Source organism: Sander vitreus, chromosome 24 (genome assembly GCF_031162955.1).
Source record: "Sander vitreus isolate 19-12246 chromosome 24, sanVit1, whole genome shotgun sequence".
In the NCBI taxonomy this organism is placed as follows: domain Eukaryota; kingdom Metazoa; phylum Chordata; class Actinopteri; order Perciformes; family Percidae; genus Sander; species Sander vitreus.
The window spans coordinates 2,897,858-2,916,547 of record NC_135878.1 but is presented as its reverse complement, the minus strand read 5'-3'; the positions used below and the strand labels follow the sequence as shown (position 1 = coordinate 2,916,547).

General features: G+C 39.0%; 2 protein-coding genes across 5 annotated transcripts in view; one reads left to right on the top strand and one right to left on the bottom strand.

The window, feature by feature from the left end:
- Positions 1–1,373: 1,373 nt before the first annotated feature.
- Positions 1,374–4,527, top strand: LOC144512775 (glucagon-1-like). The gene is made up of 6 exons (XM_078243697.1): positions 1,374–1,455; positions 1,553–1,659; positions 2,360–2,515; positions 3,303–3,419; positions 3,908–4,051; positions 4,133–4,527. Exons 2-6 carry the CDS (start codon positions 1,562–1,564, stop codon positions 4,155–4,157), a joined length of 540 nt encoding a protein of 179 aa, XP_078099823.1. The 5' UTR covers positions 1,374–1,455; positions 1,553–1,561; the 3' UTR covers positions 4,158–4,527.
- A 1,685-nt stretch (positions 4,528–6,212) lies between these two features.
- The window catches only part of LOC144512542 (sodium-driven chloride bicarbonate exchanger-like), a 45,914-nt gene continuing 33,436 nt past the window's right edge, over positions 6,213–18,690 (bottom strand). For 3 of the 4 annotated variants that reach the window (XM_078243295.1, XM_078243296.1, XM_078243297.1), the window contains exons 14-27: positions 17,924–18,098; positions 17,150–17,283; positions 16,732–16,977; positions 14,548–14,653; positions 13,571–13,732; positions 12,276–12,389; positions 11,598–11,759; positions 11,015–11,266; positions 10,790–10,858; positions 10,524–10,697; positions 10,313–10,435; positions 10,121–10,185; positions 9,586–9,690; positions 6,213–7,969 (exon numbers count right to left, since the gene is read on the bottom strand). In XM_078243295.1, coding sequence (XP_078099421.1) covers positions 7,900–7,969; positions 9,586–9,690; positions 10,121–10,185; positions 10,313–10,435; positions 10,524–10,697; positions 10,790–10,858; positions 11,015–11,266; positions 11,598–11,759; positions 12,276–12,389; positions 13,571–13,732; positions 14,548–14,653; positions 16,732–16,977; positions 17,150–17,283; positions 17,924–18,098 — 1,957 coding nt within the window. In that variant the 3' untranslated portion in view covers positions 6,213–7,899. Of the gene's footprint in view, positions 7,970–8,415; positions 8,454–9,585; positions 9,691–10,120; positions 10,186–10,312; positions 10,436–10,523; positions 10,698–10,789; positions 10,859–11,014; positions 11,267–11,597; positions 11,760–12,275; positions 12,390–13,570; positions 13,733–14,547; positions 14,654–16,731; positions 16,978–17,149; positions 17,284–17,923; positions 18,099–18,690 lie in introns of all 4 variants that reach the window. The other variant, XM_078243298.1, reaches the window with a different exon arrangement.

Below are 18,690 nucleotides of genomic sequence, written 5' to 3'. Positions count from 1 at the left end.
TCTACAGTCATGCTAGCAGCTTTGTTCTAAATGCTAACGTCAGTATGCCAACATGCTCACAATGACAATTATAAAATGCTGATGTTTAACATGTTAACATCTTAGTTTAGTACAATGATAGTACTTCACCTCAGTATTTTCTTTTCATGCCACTTTCTACTTTTCTCCACTATATCTCAGAGAGAAATATTGTACTTTTTACTCCATTACATTAATCTGACAGCTTTAGTTACTAGTTACTTTACAAATTGAGATTTGTGTACACAAAACACATGTAGTTTATAAAAAGGATGTTTTATTATAAACTAAACTACCCAACAATATAACAAGTCCAGCTGAAATGATTAGACCATTAAACACTTAGTTGATCGACAGAACTGTTGGGATCATTTCCAGTTTCTAAAATGTGAGGATTTTTCTCCTTGAGTACTTTTACTTTTAATACTTTAAGTACATTTTCCTGATGATACTTACGTACTTGTAACAGAGTATTTTTACAGTGTGGTATTAGTACGTTTACTTAAGTAAAAGATCTGAATACTTCTTCCACCGCTGTTATTGTGAGTATGTTGGCTGTAGGCTCAGTCTTGTCAGAGTAAAGGTTATGGAGGGGTTTCATGGTGAAAATACTGGCCCCAACTCCATCTTATATTTCTTTAAGAAGGTGAGGTGGTTGAGAGGGCAAGTAGGTACTGGGCTTCATGTGTGAAATGAATTCAGACAAAGGAGAAAGGGAAATAAGTTCAATTTCTGACAATTGTGACTATTTCTTTTACAGTCGACTCAGTACTCTTCATTGTAGCCTACTGAATAAAGCTGGATCCATGGGAATTTCTGGAAATATTAACTGAGAAATAGTGTTATTTCAGCCTTGACACACTGCTGATATATCTTTTTTAACAAATAAAATACACAGGAGTGTATGTGAGAGTCATATTCAAGATTTACTGTATTGTTATATATAGCAACATATGACGGTTACTTTTATAGAGCATCTTTACTGAACTATGGCCCTTGTAAAAATGGAGATAACTGCCACTGATGAAATAAATGGTCAATAATCCCCGTCTTTTAAATTTGATTGGAAAGAACCCACAAATACTGACTCACCTTCCACATATGACAGCACACTATCACTTCCCATTATGATGGACAGGATGAGCTGCGCTTGTTTGATCTTAACACCTAAGTACCAGCTGGCCTCACGCATGAATAGCATCTTCCCTTGCTGAACAAATGCTTGGCTTGTTGATTCGGCCGATGTGACGGGGCTCGTGTCTAATGGGTTGAGAGTAACAGGTGGACCATGCAGAGTGGTAAAATTGGCCCACCTGAGCAGACCCATCCTCCTCCTCCTATAACAGTATATAAGCCCCTGAAGTTCGATTGGAGGGTTAGAGACAGCAACAAGCAGAGGAACTAACAGCACCGTTCTTTGGAAAGAAAGAAGAAAAGGTGAGTTGCGTTTTGTTGCAACGGCGAAACCACTTTAACTTTAGCTGTCTGATCTAATATGAAAACACTCTGTCTGTGTGTCTGTGTGGTGGTGTAGGTTATAACCATGAAAAGCATCCACTCCCTGGCTGGTATCCTTCTGGTTCTCGGCTTTGTCCAGAGCAGCTGGCAGGTTCCTCTGCAGGAGGCTGATGACAGCTTAAGGTAGAGAAATCACATCTAAATGAATTATGTTATGTCTTTGGTTTCAGGTTTAACTAGTTTTAGGAGCTCTGTATTAAAACGTCATACTTAGCGTACAGAAATAGAAGATTCTATGTCGCGAAACCAATTGGATCACAATTGAAATTGTGCTATAGGTGGCTCATTTTAGGTTAAATTCCATAGTTCATCCAAAGTCTGCTAAATGATGGGGACATGACAACAAAAGCATTACTCACTGAAACGTTGTTACTTCAAAGACCCCAAATGTATCCCAAGTAACGAGGATAAAAGGCAAAACGTAATTTGAAGAATTAAAACTATGGATGATAGAGGCTACTGTACATCTTGTCATTCACTAAAGAATTATGATGCTGTAAATGTGGATGATCACATTTATAAATACAAAGTAATTTGGAAGTCTGTTGTAGAAAAAAAGAACAAATTGTAGCCAAGCAAAATGGGAGCTAGAATAGAAAATGAAAAGTTGATACTGCTTTACACCTGTGGTGAAAATATGTATGGAAGATACAGATGCTGCATTTTACATACGATTTGTCTGCATCATCTTGAGTGTTTTGGAGAATTCTATGCAAACCTAACCCATATATTTTGGTCATATAAACTGTTCAAATTATATTGGATTGGTGTAAACTCAAAGTCATTGCAATTGTCAAACGGTGTTCTCTCTCCTGCACCGCAGCTTTGAGGCAGACGACACATTAGTGGATGAGCCGAGGGAGCTGTCGAACATGAAGAGGCATTCGGAGGGAACTTTCTCAAACGACTACAGCAAATACCTGGAGGACATGAAGGCGCAGGACTTCGTCCGGTGGCTGATGAACAACAAGAGGAGCGGGTCAGTGTGGGATGCATTCTAAAAATGATCATAAGAATCTATTGTAAAAAGCTTCGTCTTGTTTGGCCCTATTTCTTAAATAATCAAACACTGGTTAAATTAAAGCTCAGGATGTTACAATCAACTTTTAGGGGGCTAAACAGCAGTGGTGGAAGAAGCACTCGGATGTAGTACTTGAGTACCAGTACAACAATGTAAAAATACTCAATTACATTGCAACTCAATTTGCATTCAAAATTGTGCAGAAGTACAGAAGTATTATCGGATAAATGTACTTAAAAAGTAAATGTACTCATTCTGCAGTAAAATATACCCTGTGCATTATTTTTAACAACTTAATATACAGTAAGCAATAGCTAGTTTGGTTCCCAACCTAAGGATCAAGCCCTCCAAAGGGTCACAAGATAAATCTGAGGGGTCGGGTGATCATTAATGAAAGACGATAGAAGAGAAAACAAAGGCTTAAATATAAAAATAAAAATATAGGCTTATATTCATTTTTTTGGACTTTTCTCTAATCATTTTTTGGTAAGATATTGGATAATTTGAATTAGGCTCTTCGGCCTAGAACAGTTATTGAAATTAACCCATGTGAGAAGTTTAGAGGGGAAATGCCTCGGCTAACAACTAATGGAACTTCACCGTACTTGGGAAAATGTACTTTTGACCACTGATATACAGGGATGTAGTCCCCTGATCAGGTTTTTACTTCAGACTCTTCAGCTTTTAAAAAATTTAAAAATAATATAAAATATTTCCCTCACTGAGTGTCATTGTGTGTTTTTAGTGCTGAAGAAAAGCGCCACGCGGATGGGACCTTCACCAGTGACGTGAGCTCTTATCTCAAGGACCAGGCAATCAAAGACTTTGTTAACCGGCTCAAGTCTGGACAAGTCAGAAGAGAGTAGGCTGTTCCTCGATCCCTCTCCTCCTCCTACAGTACCAAAACCCCTAACGGCCTGCCCGCCTGTGTCTGATTCCACCATGACAAGAGAGACTGAGTCAGAGAGAAAGAGCTAATCAACTGCTTCATGTGCCACTTTTTCCCTTTCTTTGCTTCGTTTCCCTCAATGTTCCTTGTGGTTGTGCTAAAAAAATAAATCACCTGAACTTTTCGCACTGCGTTGATTGATATGTTACTACTGTGTGATGATTGCGTGAAATGATTCTTTTTTGACACAAAACATGCCAGCAGACAATGAACTAATCATGGAATGATCAAAGCAACACAATGTATTCACCTATCAGAATAATCACAATGAAAAGGATGATTTTCTGATGATTGCTGCACTGCAGGCCAAATAGTAGAGTTCGAATGGCAGGTGTCCACATTGTGGGGTTACTGACCCTTAATGGGCAGTGTTTACATTGTGTGCATGTGTACCTACTCAGATCTGAAACGGACAGGCGCGGTGAGGCGTTCAGCAAGAGGCATGTAGATGGAAGCTTCACCAGTGATGTGAACAAGGTGCTGGACTCGATGGCTGCCAAAGAATATTTACTCTGGGTCATGACCTCCAAGCCTTCAGGGTGGAGGTAAAACTAAGGCACATGGCTGATATGATAATTGCCAGAAATGCTAGGCTCGGCATGATTGTGATGTTCTCTCTTTTGCAGTAAGAAAAGACAAGAGGACCAATAAGACACTCCTCAAGGACTCACTCTGTGTGCTGCACACAAAGCCATCTACAGGAGGAATAGAAAGTCATACTGCTTTGCATGTTGTAATGTCAACACTATTTTAAATTTGTAAGTCTTTTTTACTTACTGTATGTGATGCAAAGATACAAAAACTACTACTCTTCCATAGTTTTTATGGTGCAACCAGAGAGAAGAAATGAAATTGATGGCATATTTTTTCTACAAATTTAAATTATTTTCTATATTTTTAAAGTGAAAACAAGAACACAAAAAGTGAAATCTCAGGTAGGCCTTTAAAAAACACATGTAGTGTAGTTGGTTTTGATTGCATATTATTAATTCCGCTCTGCAAATTAAAGTTTTTCATTGTGCATTTGTGGCATTATTTTTAATTAGACAGTGTATTATAAACCTATTCTAGGAGCTAAGATTGAACTTCCAAAATTCGAAAAAGAAACTCACACCCACACACAAGTGTATGCCTTAGGCATCAACACCCCCAAAATGATCTAAAAATTGAAAAGCCCAAATGTCCCTAGTGATACACAAGGGTTTAAGTATTTGTTCAGGTTTTTTTTTTTTATATATATACACAGGTATTTAGACATACAGTAGAGAGATGCCAGGAAATTAGGTGAGAAAGCAATAGGTAATGACATATAAAAGATATCCAGCTGGACTTTGGGACGGTGGGGATCATAGTCAGCACCAAAAAACCTTGGCCACCAGGGCGCCTCCGGGCCTGCCAACTCCTTTTTAATCAGTCATTTTTCATTGTAGTTTCTATCAAACATTACTCAAACCGGAAGAAAACGTCCATGTGCTGGGGAATATTTCCAGCAGCAGATTGATCCACATTTGGTTATCTAGCGAGTATTTGGCACAGAACAGCAAGCACTCATTTTGCAGAATGGCCCATTTCAGAATAATATACATCTTATTGGTTTAAGAATATTGATTCAATGGATCATTATCTTAACTTAAATATGAATACTTCATAACTTATTTGTTTATGACATTAATTCCAAATGTAAACTTACACGATTATCTTCTCGTAGCAGTAATTTCATGTAATCCAAGTCTGTTCTAGTTTTCCTCATATGGGATCAGGAATCAGGGAAAGCCACACAACACAACCCAAAACAGGCCTGCAGGAATTGCAAAATTGTTTACAGATTTCTCCCACTATTTCTGATTTATGAAGTCATTTTAAACAAAGAAAGGGGTCTCTCTGGGAGCATGAACAGCAGAGATCCAGTCCTCTCCTGTAGCTCTGCCATACGAAGGCTAGAGAAGCTTCAGTCTCTGGCCCCAGGGTGCTCTCTGGCCCCCTACCCCCAATGGGGTCAAAGACATGGAGCTTCTGCCTTGTATAAAGTAACTTTACATTTTTTAAATATGTATATATATAGTATTGAATTGAAAAACTTTATTGAACAACAATCAACAAGAGGTGTTCAAAAGGATAAAAACACAATAAAGCCCAAAGGCTTGTTTCCATTGTGGTCCTTAAGATGGAAGTGGAGTAACACCACATGGACTAAAAACATTGAGGACAAAGGGGTCAACTAATAATCAAAACAAACAAGTAAAACAGATCTAAAACACAATAGAAAACAAGGGATAAATTCCCAGACAGACAAGCAGACACATAAACAGACAATACAGTACAGACAACAGTACAATATTGCTAGTACTTCAAGGATCTTTTGATTTTGTTTATGGGTTTGATAACCATTTTTTTTATTGAAGATTTAAAATGAAAGTAGGAGGAGCTCAACAATTTAAGGTTGGAAGGTAAGCCATTCCACAAGACAGCTGCCGAAAGAGTCCTTTCCCATACAGCTCTTAAAACGGCAGGGCCTGTAATCTGTGGAACTCCCCCTAGTGGAATAGCCATGCGTATCACTAATTTTAGAAAAGTAATTACATATACTTGGGTACCAGGTTATTTCTTATCTTATAAGTAGTAGTAGTAGTAGTACAGTTAGAATTAGCTATCATGTCCACTGACCTCTGAAGTATAGGGATCAATAAATTACCACAATTCAGCGGAGTTGGTTTAAGATCTTTATTTATGCTCTCACTCACTCAGCCTCTCTTTCCCATGAAACAAATCACGATAACAACAGAACTGAACTGTTAGCTTTCTATACAGGTGACTTAAATTATTAAACAGAAAGTGTACAGCTATCACTACCAAATTTAAGGCAGAATTCCACAGAGAAGTGGTCAAAATATTTGATATCGATATAATTCTGACCTCTTATTAGTTTCACTAATCAACTAAGAACCATCAATTAGACAATGGGAAAAGAACATCTACAACAAAAACCTGCCTTCAACACCGACCTCATGTTAGTAACATATTAGTAACATTTTACATGAATAAAATATACTATGTATTATACATTGTTAAGACTCTTTACCGTTTATTACATTTTTCCCTTCCCAGAAAAAAGGTATTATTGCATCTCTAGAAGAAACCATGGTCCTGCAGCGAGACAAGTCAAGTCTGTTTCACCGTCATGCAGGTGTTTTGGTGTTTTTTTTGTTTTTTTTTAAACAATTAGCTTCAGATGCTAACACATTGAGGGTCATTTGGATAGGAGATCACATGTCCATGGATGACACTTACTGACAAGATGAGAAAGAGTATGCAGGTGGAAAACAGATTTTTCTGAACAGTCACCCTAGATCGGCATTTGCAAATTTGTTTTGTTTTTAAAAAGCCAAGGCCAAGTAGCTACAGTAGATGTACTGAAAGTTACTAACTATGCGGAAATTCTAGCTTGAAAATGTTTTCCAATAAACTGCCCCCAAAGTATACTTTCCTCAAAGGAATAGTTCATTATTGGTCAATATGCTTATTCTCTTTCTTGCCGAGAGTTAGATGAGAAGACCGATTACTTCTCTCATGTCTGTATGCTAAATATAAAGCTATTGCAAACTCCTAACAACTAAACATTTTAACATTTCAGTTTTTGTTCGATCTTCTCGTCTAACAAAAAACAAATAAGGGTATTTCCCAGAATGCTTCCCAGAACTATTCCTTTAACCCGTTTGGGGAAATGCTTTACTGGAGGAGAGACATTTATTTGTAAAATAGAAATGGAGAAGACTCTGGAGTAATATGAGCTGTCACTGTCAGAAAAACATTTAGATATACAGAATATATAAAATGTATATTTAATACTTAAAAAAAAAGACTAGATTTACTGTATAGCCAACTTTGTTGAATGCCATGAAATAGATTAGTATTGGCAAATATCTAATTTTTAGGTTTTCTATTGTGAGGTGCATCAAGTCAAATGCAGCATTAAATACTGCACACAAAACCCACCCATTAGCAGTTTGCTGTGGCAGGTTTTTAAAAGGACAACTCACAACTGTTGGAAAAATATAAAAACATACAAAATACAAATAAAGTAGATTTAAAAATTGTTTAAAATGTGTACTTAATTGGCCCATTGACACAGCAGTTATTGTCAGTGTCATATATGTCTGACTTCTTTCTGTTGCTGGTGTCACCAAACATTGATATACATAGAAAAAGAACACAAATGAGTCTGTGTTAATACTATTTCTAAACAAATTATTTGTTTTACACAACTTGCACACAGACTTACATGACAAAAACACAGTGTAGCACAGTACAAAGGTGGTTGTGTGTGGCACGGTACAGTTTTTTTAGTTTTTTGATCTATTGATAGACAGCACAGTGGCACTGCCAGTACGTGTCATCACAAACTTGTCTCCCTGTCCAAGCTCTTCTCATGCTTCCGCCGCTTGTGTCGCTTTTCACCGCCACAGCTGCACGATGAAGAAAATAGAAGTAAACCAAGCAAAGTATAAAATAGACAAAAAGCTAATTCTAGACACAGGTGCAGATGCATTGCAGATCACACAGCATGCAAATATGTCATAGAGGTTTGCCCTAACTCTTCAATATCTTGTGACATTGAAATATACGATAGGCTACGTCTTAATGAAAAATAAAGCTATCAATTTTACAACTTTTACAACATGCGGAGGACATCATAAAATGTGTCCTTGAAGTAACATGCACACCCAGGACATGCTGTGCTGTCAATTCATCAACCTCTGTTTATTACGGATTTATCGCTCTATTTATTGAGTCAACTACCATCACTGAATCATAACACAAAGTCCAACACAGTTTTCATCATGCAGCAATCAACAGTCATTAGCAGTAAACAGAAGACACTCCATGCTGACAGGGAATGGGAACAACTTACCGTTGGGATTTCAGCTTCTGAGGGGTTAGGAAGGGGAGCTTAGGGGTGAAATGGAATGAGAGAGGCAGGCGGGAGACACAATGTTAGTCTACACTGTGGGAGATTTGTGAAGGCACAGCTTCACTGAGATAAATCCTTTTTATCTAAACATACTAGCTCCTCAGTTTCCTGGAAAAATAAAAAGTAAATGTTCCATAACATTTCGCTAATAAACAGTTGCCACTGCTTGCTTTAACGCCCAAAAGTACGATTCGCACGGGACTTGTATTACCTGGGGACCTCTAGTGATTTTAAATAATTGAGGAGGTCGTCTGTGATCTTAATCCCGTGTGAATCCACCATGTCTGTAATTTGTCAAGTAAAAATCCCACCGCAAATGATCTATCGTATTTTGCCAAAACACAGAGGTCGCGTGATAATATTAGTCCTGTGTGAATCAGCATCGCTGTGATTTGGTGTTGTATTGGCTGCTTCGACAATTAATAAATAAAAGTTTTGACAGAACCTTGGCATCATATACAGACTTTGCATGAAACACAGACGTAGGGGGGGGGTTATTTCTAAATCATGCGTGGTCCCCTGGTAATACTTGTCCTGTGCGAATAGGGCTTAAGAAACCATATTTCCCTTGAAATTGACATTTTTTGACCCTGCAAACCACATTGGAATCAGTAAGTCTCTGTGCATTGTGGTATTCAAGCCCTCAAAGCGATGTATAAGAGATACTAGTCTCACTTTGCCAGACCATCCACACGCTGAGGAGCGAAGGAGGTTCTGGCTATTCCACACAGCATTACGGGATAGGAGAAAAAAAATCTGGTTTATTGGCATTTCTTTAAACCAATCACAATCGTCATGGGTGGCGCTAAACTCCGCACGGAGCCACTGTAAAATAGTTGTGTGAGAGAAAACTCAGATTGGACAGATAGCCTAGCTAGCTGTCTGGATTTACCCTGCAGAGATGTCAGGAGCAGATAACCATAGTCCTCATAAATCCACCGGAGTTTAAAATTCCAACACAAAGAAAGAGGAAAGAAACGGATATATCGGCGAAAAGACCGGCGGAATTTCGTGCCGCACCGGAGTAATCCCGGAAGTGGAACGTCAAATATATAGACTACAGAGATACTGATCTGGATATCTGAAAGTAATGTGGATTATGAAGCTAACCTTTTAGCGCTTGGTTCCTTCTCACCAGGGCTGACACTCTTCCACACACCTCCGAAAGATCCTTTAGACATCTCATCAGTGATGTTCACTGTGGCTGGGTCACTCCTTCAAAAACACAAAGCAAGCAAGACTGATAACTACAGGAGCTGCTCGCATCAAACTACCTGTTGTAAGCAATAGTTGAACAGCTAGCCTACCAGCATCTTTAAAGCTCAGTAATTAACACATACAATCGCATTTGTCTAATCCAAACAGAAATGTGAAAACAACAATTCGTGGTTTTATAAGGTTTCTTGACTATTTCTTTACCAGCTGTAGTTTTATTTTTAGTGTAAAGAATGAGAGTGGTATCAATCTTTTCATCTTACCACGAACAAGAAAATAAATATTCTTATTTCCCAAAATGTCAAACTATTCCTTCAAGTCTAACAAAGTCACACATTATCAAGTCAGCAGTTGACACTGACAAAACTGCTTTTGAGGGAAGCTTGGACACCTTAAATGCAGAATATGATTAAAAATCTAAATGACTTACTTGTAGGGTCCCTCCATTTGCACTTGTACAATGCCTTCTTCCTCTGCAATAATACTGTGCTCCTCCTGAAGAAGAAAAAAGACGAGAAAATCTGAAACGCTGCATGGATAGCAGCTTTGCCGCTGCAGTGGTAGGCATTTTATGTCATCAGAGTTTGCATTTGTTTATCTACGCTGTTGTTTATTACCACACCTCTTCTGCTGCATCCTCCAGTTTCTTCTTCTTCCACTCTGGCATCAGGTCATCCAGCCAACTCAGTTCTCTCTTGGTGAAGATAAAGTCCAGCAGCTTACGAATGAACACCAGGGCCAGGACCTGATGCCACAGAAACAGACAGATATCAACCAATCATAAACATCAAGCACACAAGTATACATGCATACACAAAAACGCCCCCGGTTACCATCATGGGGAAGACAATGGCAGCCTTGGAGGTCTTGATGACCCAGAGCAGGACCAAGCAGGTGAGCTGGATGATGGTAAAGAGATGCACCTTCCTCAGCGGGACGTGACGAAGGTAGATGAAGTCTGGCTGATGTTTGGCCGGCATGCCGTACAGCCTCAGACGGTCAAAGAACTGCACAGATACACACGGACAATAATGAATCCTGCATCTCTTCTCCATTACATCTTCCGAAAAAATATCAGCAGGCAATATTCCGAGCTCACCTGAATGCCTCTGAGTGAGGAAGCCCCCATGTACAGAAAGACTCCATAAAGCACAGGCATGGGGATAAACTGGAGACAGACATAAATATTCAGGATCAGGACTAAAACTATTGTTTAATAAAAAAATGTTTTTATGTTTTTATTGTCATCATGAAAAAATAAACTGAAAAGACAATATTTGTAAAATGACTGTGTGGGTGTATATTTTGGCGTTTATCCGCTGACCTTTAGCACAGAAGTCATGAAGACGGAGCAGCCCATCAGGGTGAAGATCATGAGGCCGGTGAAGCGCTGCTCTCGGATGCCCAGGAACTTGGGCTGCTCTCCGGGGGCCGAGCACTCCGACTCCAGCTTCAGGCTGTTGACGTGGGAGATGGAGAGCACAGTGGCTGCCACGAACCACGGCAGGCCCATCACCGAGCACACGCCCAGCATCACCCCCACCACAAACAGGTCCAGGTGGTATCCACAGCCTTTCTGCAGGGGCAGGACAAGGACAGGGGGTTTAGATACAGCATAGCTAACTTAAATGATTTCTCTGTTATTGCTTGCACACTTTAGGAAAATCAGAGGTCAGGGTCAACAACAGCAGCCCTGAAGCTAATGATTTAATTTTTGAGAGGCAGATGGAGATTGAGATTCATTAACACATGCGTTGCACAAGTAGGCAATAACTACAAATACCTGCATCTCTCATTGATGCAGATAATTGGTTGTGATTTACAGAGCATGATAATAATATATGTTTGTTAAAAAAGGCATTCATGTGGTTATTTTTTGTGATTTTTGAAGGTTTAAAAAAAAAAACCTTTAGTTTGTGCTCCTTCCTGTTGATAATGACGGCTGTGATCTGCTGGTCCATGAAGATGAGGATGGTGCAGAGCAGAGCAGGGAGGAAGGTGATGATGGTGGTCCACCAGGGGTTGGGCCCCACAGGGTTTATAAGCCAGCCACGATCATCCCTGGTTGGCTGGGGACAGTCAAAAGAAAGGTAGAAATTAGAAAAAGAATGTGATAATATGTAGAGAAATGCACACGTGTGCTTCTACAGTATAGGCCTCCCGAGCTAAGACAAATTTCAAAGAACTAGTTACATGGCTTTGACTTACATTTTGCGAATAGTTATTTTGAGCAACAGGAAAGAAACTTAAAAGTTGAATATGCACATTGCAAGGAAACATTTGACAAGCTACAATCAATTGTAATGCAGTTGCTTAGATTCTAGAGTTAAGTAGCAATTATTGACCTGTCCCGTCACATCTGTTTTACTTCTATTATCTGGTTTTCTGCTGTTGAATGATCAAACGTGTGGAAACAAAACAAAACCAATACGAGCATATATCAATGTCTAAAAAAATGATAACATTACATGGCTGGCATCAAATCTAATTTACATTCTTGTTGTGCATTCACCTGTCTTTTTGGCTTTCAAGATCTAAATAAAAATATCAAATAGATGCATACAGCAGCTTTCATGTGAACTTACTTTGAACTTGTTGGGGACCTGTAATTTAGGTGAGGGGATCCCCAAGGCATAATCTACGAGAACCATAATAAGGATGGTGATGAAGACGGCAAAGTCACTGATTATGGCCCGCACCTGGAGGAAACAAAGAGACACACTCTTCAGACAAACTCCATGTTACATTTAAATGTTGTCGACAAACCTCTTCAGGTGTTGGATCAAAAACCAAACTGAAGGCTAAAGCCACAGAAAAGATATGCACACTGTAGTGACAGCTCCCAGCTAATCTTATTTTACAGACTCTAATATGAATATATTTGATTGTCTCTCTGTTGATGTAGCCCATTTTTTATTCTTTTTGTTTTGTATATTTCTCTTTCCAAAAAAGATTCTGTAGCAGATCTTTTGTCTGACTTTAGACATTTAAATATTGTACCACAGCCAGAATACAGTTTAGTATTCATCACCACAAGGTGGCGCTGGTATACTATAGATTAGTGTGCCAGCATCACGCCACACATTAGCTCATGAGTGTCATCTCAATGATAAAACATAGAAATTGCACACACAGAATGGCCACACAGACTGCAGGATTTCTCAGCATAACTAATCTAAAATGACCCAGACAGAGGCAAAGCCACGGCTTCTAAACCAATTTCAGTCCCATAACAAAATTAGAAGTAAAACTATAAAATTATTTTATAAAAATAAAACTCTGCAGCTACTATACACTTGAAGACAGTGCCAAACAGGAACTCTATAAGCGCCTGTTCTACACAATTGATGAAAATATTTTAAAAAGATGGTAAGAAGTAGTGTTAGTAACTATACACATTTAACTCACGATTCAATACGGTTCACAATTTTAAGTTCACGATGCGACTGTCTCACACATTTTTTTCAACAGAATGAGCTGTAGACAAATGACAGAAAATGATTCCCTTATTTATAGAAACTGCAAAACGACATGTGTCCTCTTATCAAAAGTGCAACTGAAATAGCATTGAATCTATAATAAAAACAAATTTCAAAAATTAAAATTAGATTTTTAAAACAAATCCCACATCCAAATAACTAAATAAATAGGAAAAAAAAATCTCTTCAAATAAATGATCTAAGAAAATGTAGTGAAGGCTGAAGTCAAACAAGTGAAATCAAAAGTGGATTGTGCCCCAGGCCGTTTCAAAACTGCATTGCGATTCATTTTTTTATCTGTAACGGTAGACATTTATTCAGATTTTTAACCGATTCGCGATGCATCGTTACATACCTAGTGTTTGTGCATTATTTAGGGAAGACTAAAGTGCGATACATACCTTGGTGGGGAAGTAGCGGCTTGTCTTGAACTCCTTCAGGAAGGCGGACATGAAGACGGTGGAGAAGAAGAGGACCACGCACCAGAAGAGGACGTCGGGGATGTAGGGGCCATGGGGACCACAGGCGCTGCCAACAAACTCTCCGTGAAACATCTCGCACTCCTACTGGCACCAGAGGACACGGCGATGATGATGATGATGATGATGATGATGATGAGTGTGGTGGTGATAATGATGCCAATAAAAATGGTTAGAATGGCAATGGAGATAATGACAATGATGGATGTCGGTGTCAGTGGTGAATTAGTGAAGTCTGAGCAATCTGCTACATTCAGTTTTGATTTATTCAGTACTCTCTGCGTTAAAAATCTTAATAGTACACGATTCAACCATTTGCATACAATCCAAGTGGCCTTGGGTGCTTCTCAAACTATTTGAGGCTATACGTCTACAAGCATGTGTAGCAGTGACACAGAATGCCGCCACTGGCATTACTTATTTGTGTCGGACAGTGAGAGAATCCAGTCTTCACACTTCATCTCCATGCTTATTCTGCACGGCTAAATCCTGTGAAAATCCTGCCCACATGTTCTTAATCCCTGCCTAGACTTATAACACTTCTTGGTGAAGCAAAGTGTGGGAGACACAACACGGTGCCAGAGAGTGTATAAATATCCCCAACTTTCTAGGGTATTTTGTTTGTGTGTTTATTGAAGGCTGGGTAAGCAACTGTGTTCACATGTGCTATTTCTGTCTGCGTTAACCGTTTCTTTTCTCTCCTTCACTCAGGATGACACTTTGATTGCTTTTTCTTAACAGCTTACAGACCCAGAGATCATCTTTGGATTCTTTAACCATCATTAGAAATCTACCTGAACGCAAGATCTAAGGATCTCAATGCCATAGACCTTTATTTCTATGTGACTTATGTACAGCTATTTTGCTATAATTCACTCTAAATGGCAAGGGTTCCTTACATTGACTTCCAGCATGGTCCAGTTGACCTGGGAGGACGTGATGTTTCTCTCCTCCCAGTACTTCAGGGTCTCATTGCTGGGGTCGATGGGCTCCACACACGCACACCTATGGTGAATATTTTTAAATATATTAAATATTCTTAAATACTATAAGAGAACAAAGTGAATAAACAAATAGAAAATAAATGAATTCATTAAAAACACATTTAAAAGTGAAAGTCAAACGAACAAACAAGCAATTTGGCTTCCAGTTCTTAAGAGATTTAAGATTCTGAGTAATTAAGAGAAAAGGCACCTATCGAGGACCATTTGTGTTCACCAACAAATACACAGCATTGTACACATATAATCATAACGTCTAATATTAGATTAGGATACCATACATTTATTCTCCAAAGACCTGTAGCTAGCAGGACATCCCATAGTTAAAGAACAACTGCATTTAAAGGGAACACAAAAGTCCACCCAATATATTGTGTCCTGTTAAGGTTAATAACTATATACCAAAGGATCACTTTTTATGAATATAATTTATGAAATAATCTCCAATCTCTATAAACACCCCTAATGAGCTGTGTATAATTAGAAAGTGTAGATACAATTACAGAACGTGCATAAATACTGACAATATTATTTTTTTGTGTTAGTAATCTAAAGTTTTCTAAAGTAATCTAAAAACTATCTAAATCCCCGATTTTCAGCTTCTCAAATGTGAATATTTGATGGGTTTCTTAGTGTTGACAGACAGACAGACAGACAGACAGACAGATAAAAAGTTAATAGTCAATGTGTGTACTTGGGCTTTTGGAATTAGTGAATATTTTCTGACATTTCTATAGAACAATAATTGAGAAAATAATGTGCAGAATAATTGCGTTCCTCAAAGTTCCACTCTACATTTCATACCTCTTCCAACATGTTGAGCCATCAACATGAAAGGACTTATTCTGCTGGCATTTTACTAAACTAAATGTCAGCATCCCCTGATGTCCACTACATCAGAATACAAAACACAGAAGGAGCTTTTGGCTTGACATCGTCCAGCAGCCAGCTTATGTGACGGGATAATGCATGATGCTCCTGACACACACTCAACATGGGATTAGTCACCATAAAGCAAAACCCATTACAGGAAAACTGGGCAGCATGTCTACTATACAACATCACCATCTGTTTGATGATGCAGCAAAACACTTGTGCCAAGTTGGGTACACTGTGTATGCAGCATAGGCTGCAACAACAATACACAGAATGCTTCAAGGGTTAGTGTGTTTTAGAGTGGATATTTAACATTAGTTAGTTCATAATCTTTCCAAAGATATTTAATAAGTGGGTGCAGGTCATTTATCGACTTCCCCCTAAATTCAAGGTCGAGTAAATAGCTTCTGAACTCGAGATACTGAGTGTGTGAGGTAGTCTATATTGTTACTGCTGTTCCTCAAAGGAAAAGAATCGTTTTTTATTGATTCAGTGTCCAAATATATTTAAACTCTTTTGAGACAACAGTCTACTTATTTTTGGAGTAACGTTTTTATTTTTTTATTATTAATCGAGCATCCATAGAGTCTAACAGGGTTTTTTAAAGTGTAGGCCCTCCCTCAGACAAAATTGATACAACAGCACCCTCCCACTTAGTTCTGTTCTGTGGACTACAAGTTGAGCCCTGATTTTAAGCCTATATTTGTTTACATTTATCCAAATTGGCACCGTGCATGTACAGACAAGGACAGTACAGTCAATAGATAACACTGTACTGAAGAAAACTTAAAAACATGACAATTTAAGGCAAATTCTAGAGTCATATGGATAATCCTTTTTTTGAAGTAAATTTATGGACGTTAATTAGAGATGATCAGAGACAATAAATATCATCTGGAAGAGTAGGTCACACTGAATCGAAAATATATATGTATAATATATGTATATGTCTGTTTGTTTAGATTTAAGAAATTTAAGAGATTTGAGAGTTATTGTTTCAAGAAGGAACACCTCACGTCTCTCACTCCACGCCCCCCCCCACCCCCTCCCCCTTTACTCTCCCTTTCAGTTTGACAACCTCTATAAAATGTCAGAAAATTGTGAAAAATGCCAGTATGCATCTTCAAATTACTTACTTTATCCAACAGTCCAAAACTATAGCAGACACACAAAAAAGACACTTATGGATTTGAAAAGAGCTCTTACGAGTACTGTGTGAGTTTCTGAAGGTTGTTGTTTTTATTGATGGGGTAGTGCGTCCCCAGGTGGATCAGCTTCTCCAGAGCCTCATAGATGAAGATAATGCAGATCAGCGAGGCGAAAGCTTCCTCAGTGAAGCGTGTGATGTAACAGACAAGTGAGCTGGCATCCGTGGCCACCAGCAGTAGACAGAAGAAGGCGGTCCACAGGCCAATACAGGCCCTCAGGGAGAGGTAGGAGAGGCCATATTCCCTGAGAGACAGGACGCACACATATACACAGGAATAAAAGGGATAAGCAACTAGATAGGGCACCCCCACTCAAGCAGACAGCACACACATACATCATAAACACTGAAATATTATACTCTAAACAAAAACACAATTAGTACTAAAAAAAAAAAAGGAAAAAGATGATAACTTACTTGCAGAACTTGAAAAGGATTTTCTCAAAGACAAGAACAGGCCCAGTGCTGCCCAGGATGGTGAGGGGTTGACCGGCAAAAATAGAGTAGGCTATTCCAGTCATGGAAGCTCCAAACAGGGACTCAATAGCACTCTGGGAACACAGGAAATAATGCTCTGATTCAACTGCTTAACAATCACTCAGTTAAGCACAGTAGTGCTTTGAGCTAAATGTTAACGCTAGCATGGCACCACTCTCACAGTGACAATGCTAACATGCTGACGTTTAGCAGGTATAGAGAGCCGAAGACCAACTGGAACTTTTGGGTTTAGTTCCAGAAGTAAGAAAACCTCATTTAAAATCACATTTAATTTTGTGTTATTGCAAATACCTAAAAATCCAGCCGTGGAACATGACCTTACTCAAGATTATGTTAAGTGGTACTCTCCAGAGAGAGTGCGTTCCCTTCACTCAGCAACTAGTTTCTAGGTGCCTTTAAGCAAGAGGTGTCAACTGTTGGATACAGGGTGAAAAAGAGCTTGTGTTCTGAGCCATGTCATCCCTAAATACTAGGGAAGAAAACATCTGACCTTGGTTGTTTCTAAAATGTTTCAAAACTCCATTCTCTGGAATATAATGTCTATGACTGTACAAAGACGAGGTGATGATATGGTAACGTTGTGTTCACAACTTGTTTCCAGTGCACCCTAAGCAGCCAAAAAGAATCTGTTATTACAAGCTTAAGTCCAAGATCATAGACTCTCTTGGGAGCAATAAAGATGTTGCTTCTTACCACACGTCCCTCTGTTGCCTCACCCAGGAGTCCTCCAAAGGTGATGACAGGTGACATGCAGGCGCAGTAGAGGAAGAGGAAGGAGGCCAGACACTGCAGACTGACGGCATCTGTGTAGTCGGAAAGGTAGTGAGGAGCCTTTCGCTTGATGTCCATGAAGAACCCGCCAAAAAACCTGTAGTGAAACAAGGATTCTATGAAAGAATTGCACGCAAACAAAAGGTATATGCTAATATATGGAACCACAAATGTCATTTTGCAGTTCTGTAAACACAAACATTGTAAACACAGTTCGACGTGAGTGGCATTTATCTTCTCATCTAACTTATTAAAGGAAGTGACTATGCTTATTTCCCAAAATGTCAAACCATCCCTTAAAATAAACTGCATTATGTTCTAATACTGCATTCATTTGGACCTTATCAACTGCAGTACGGCGGTACTTCTCTCCACTGCTGAACAAATGTGCGAGCATATCTTCTATAGCTCCTGAAAGTACTAGCTCCTCTATTTTTGGATTTTGTATATGTACTTACAGTGTTACTCATGTGAACCACAAGACAAAATATTGAAAAGGGCACACAAACTGCCCCTGCACTCAGCCTACTTCTGTGTTTATATCCACGCAAGTGTGTGTGTACATTTGTGGAGTCGTGCATCCATTTTTTAATGACTCTCAGCCACAGTGAGAAGGCTCTCCTGCTGCAGCGAGCTGAGACTGTGGCGAACCGGCTGAAATGGGTTGCTATGGCAACAGTAGGTGGGAC

Bases quoted from the DNA above. Each gene is read 5' to 3' on its own strand.
- LOC144512775 (XM_078243697.1), top strand. From the start codon at position 1,562: ATGAAAAGCATCCACTCCCTGGCTGGTATCCTTCTGGTTCTCGGCTTT. The intron at 2,516-3,302 runs GTCAGTGTGGGA...GTGTGTTTTTAG, and splicing joins ATGAACAACAAGAGGAGCGG to TGCTGAAGAAAAGCGCCACG. The intron at 3,420-3,907 runs GTAGGCTGTTCC...GTACCTACTCAG, and splicing joins TCTGGACAAGTCAGAAGAGA to ATCTGAAACGGACAGGCGCG.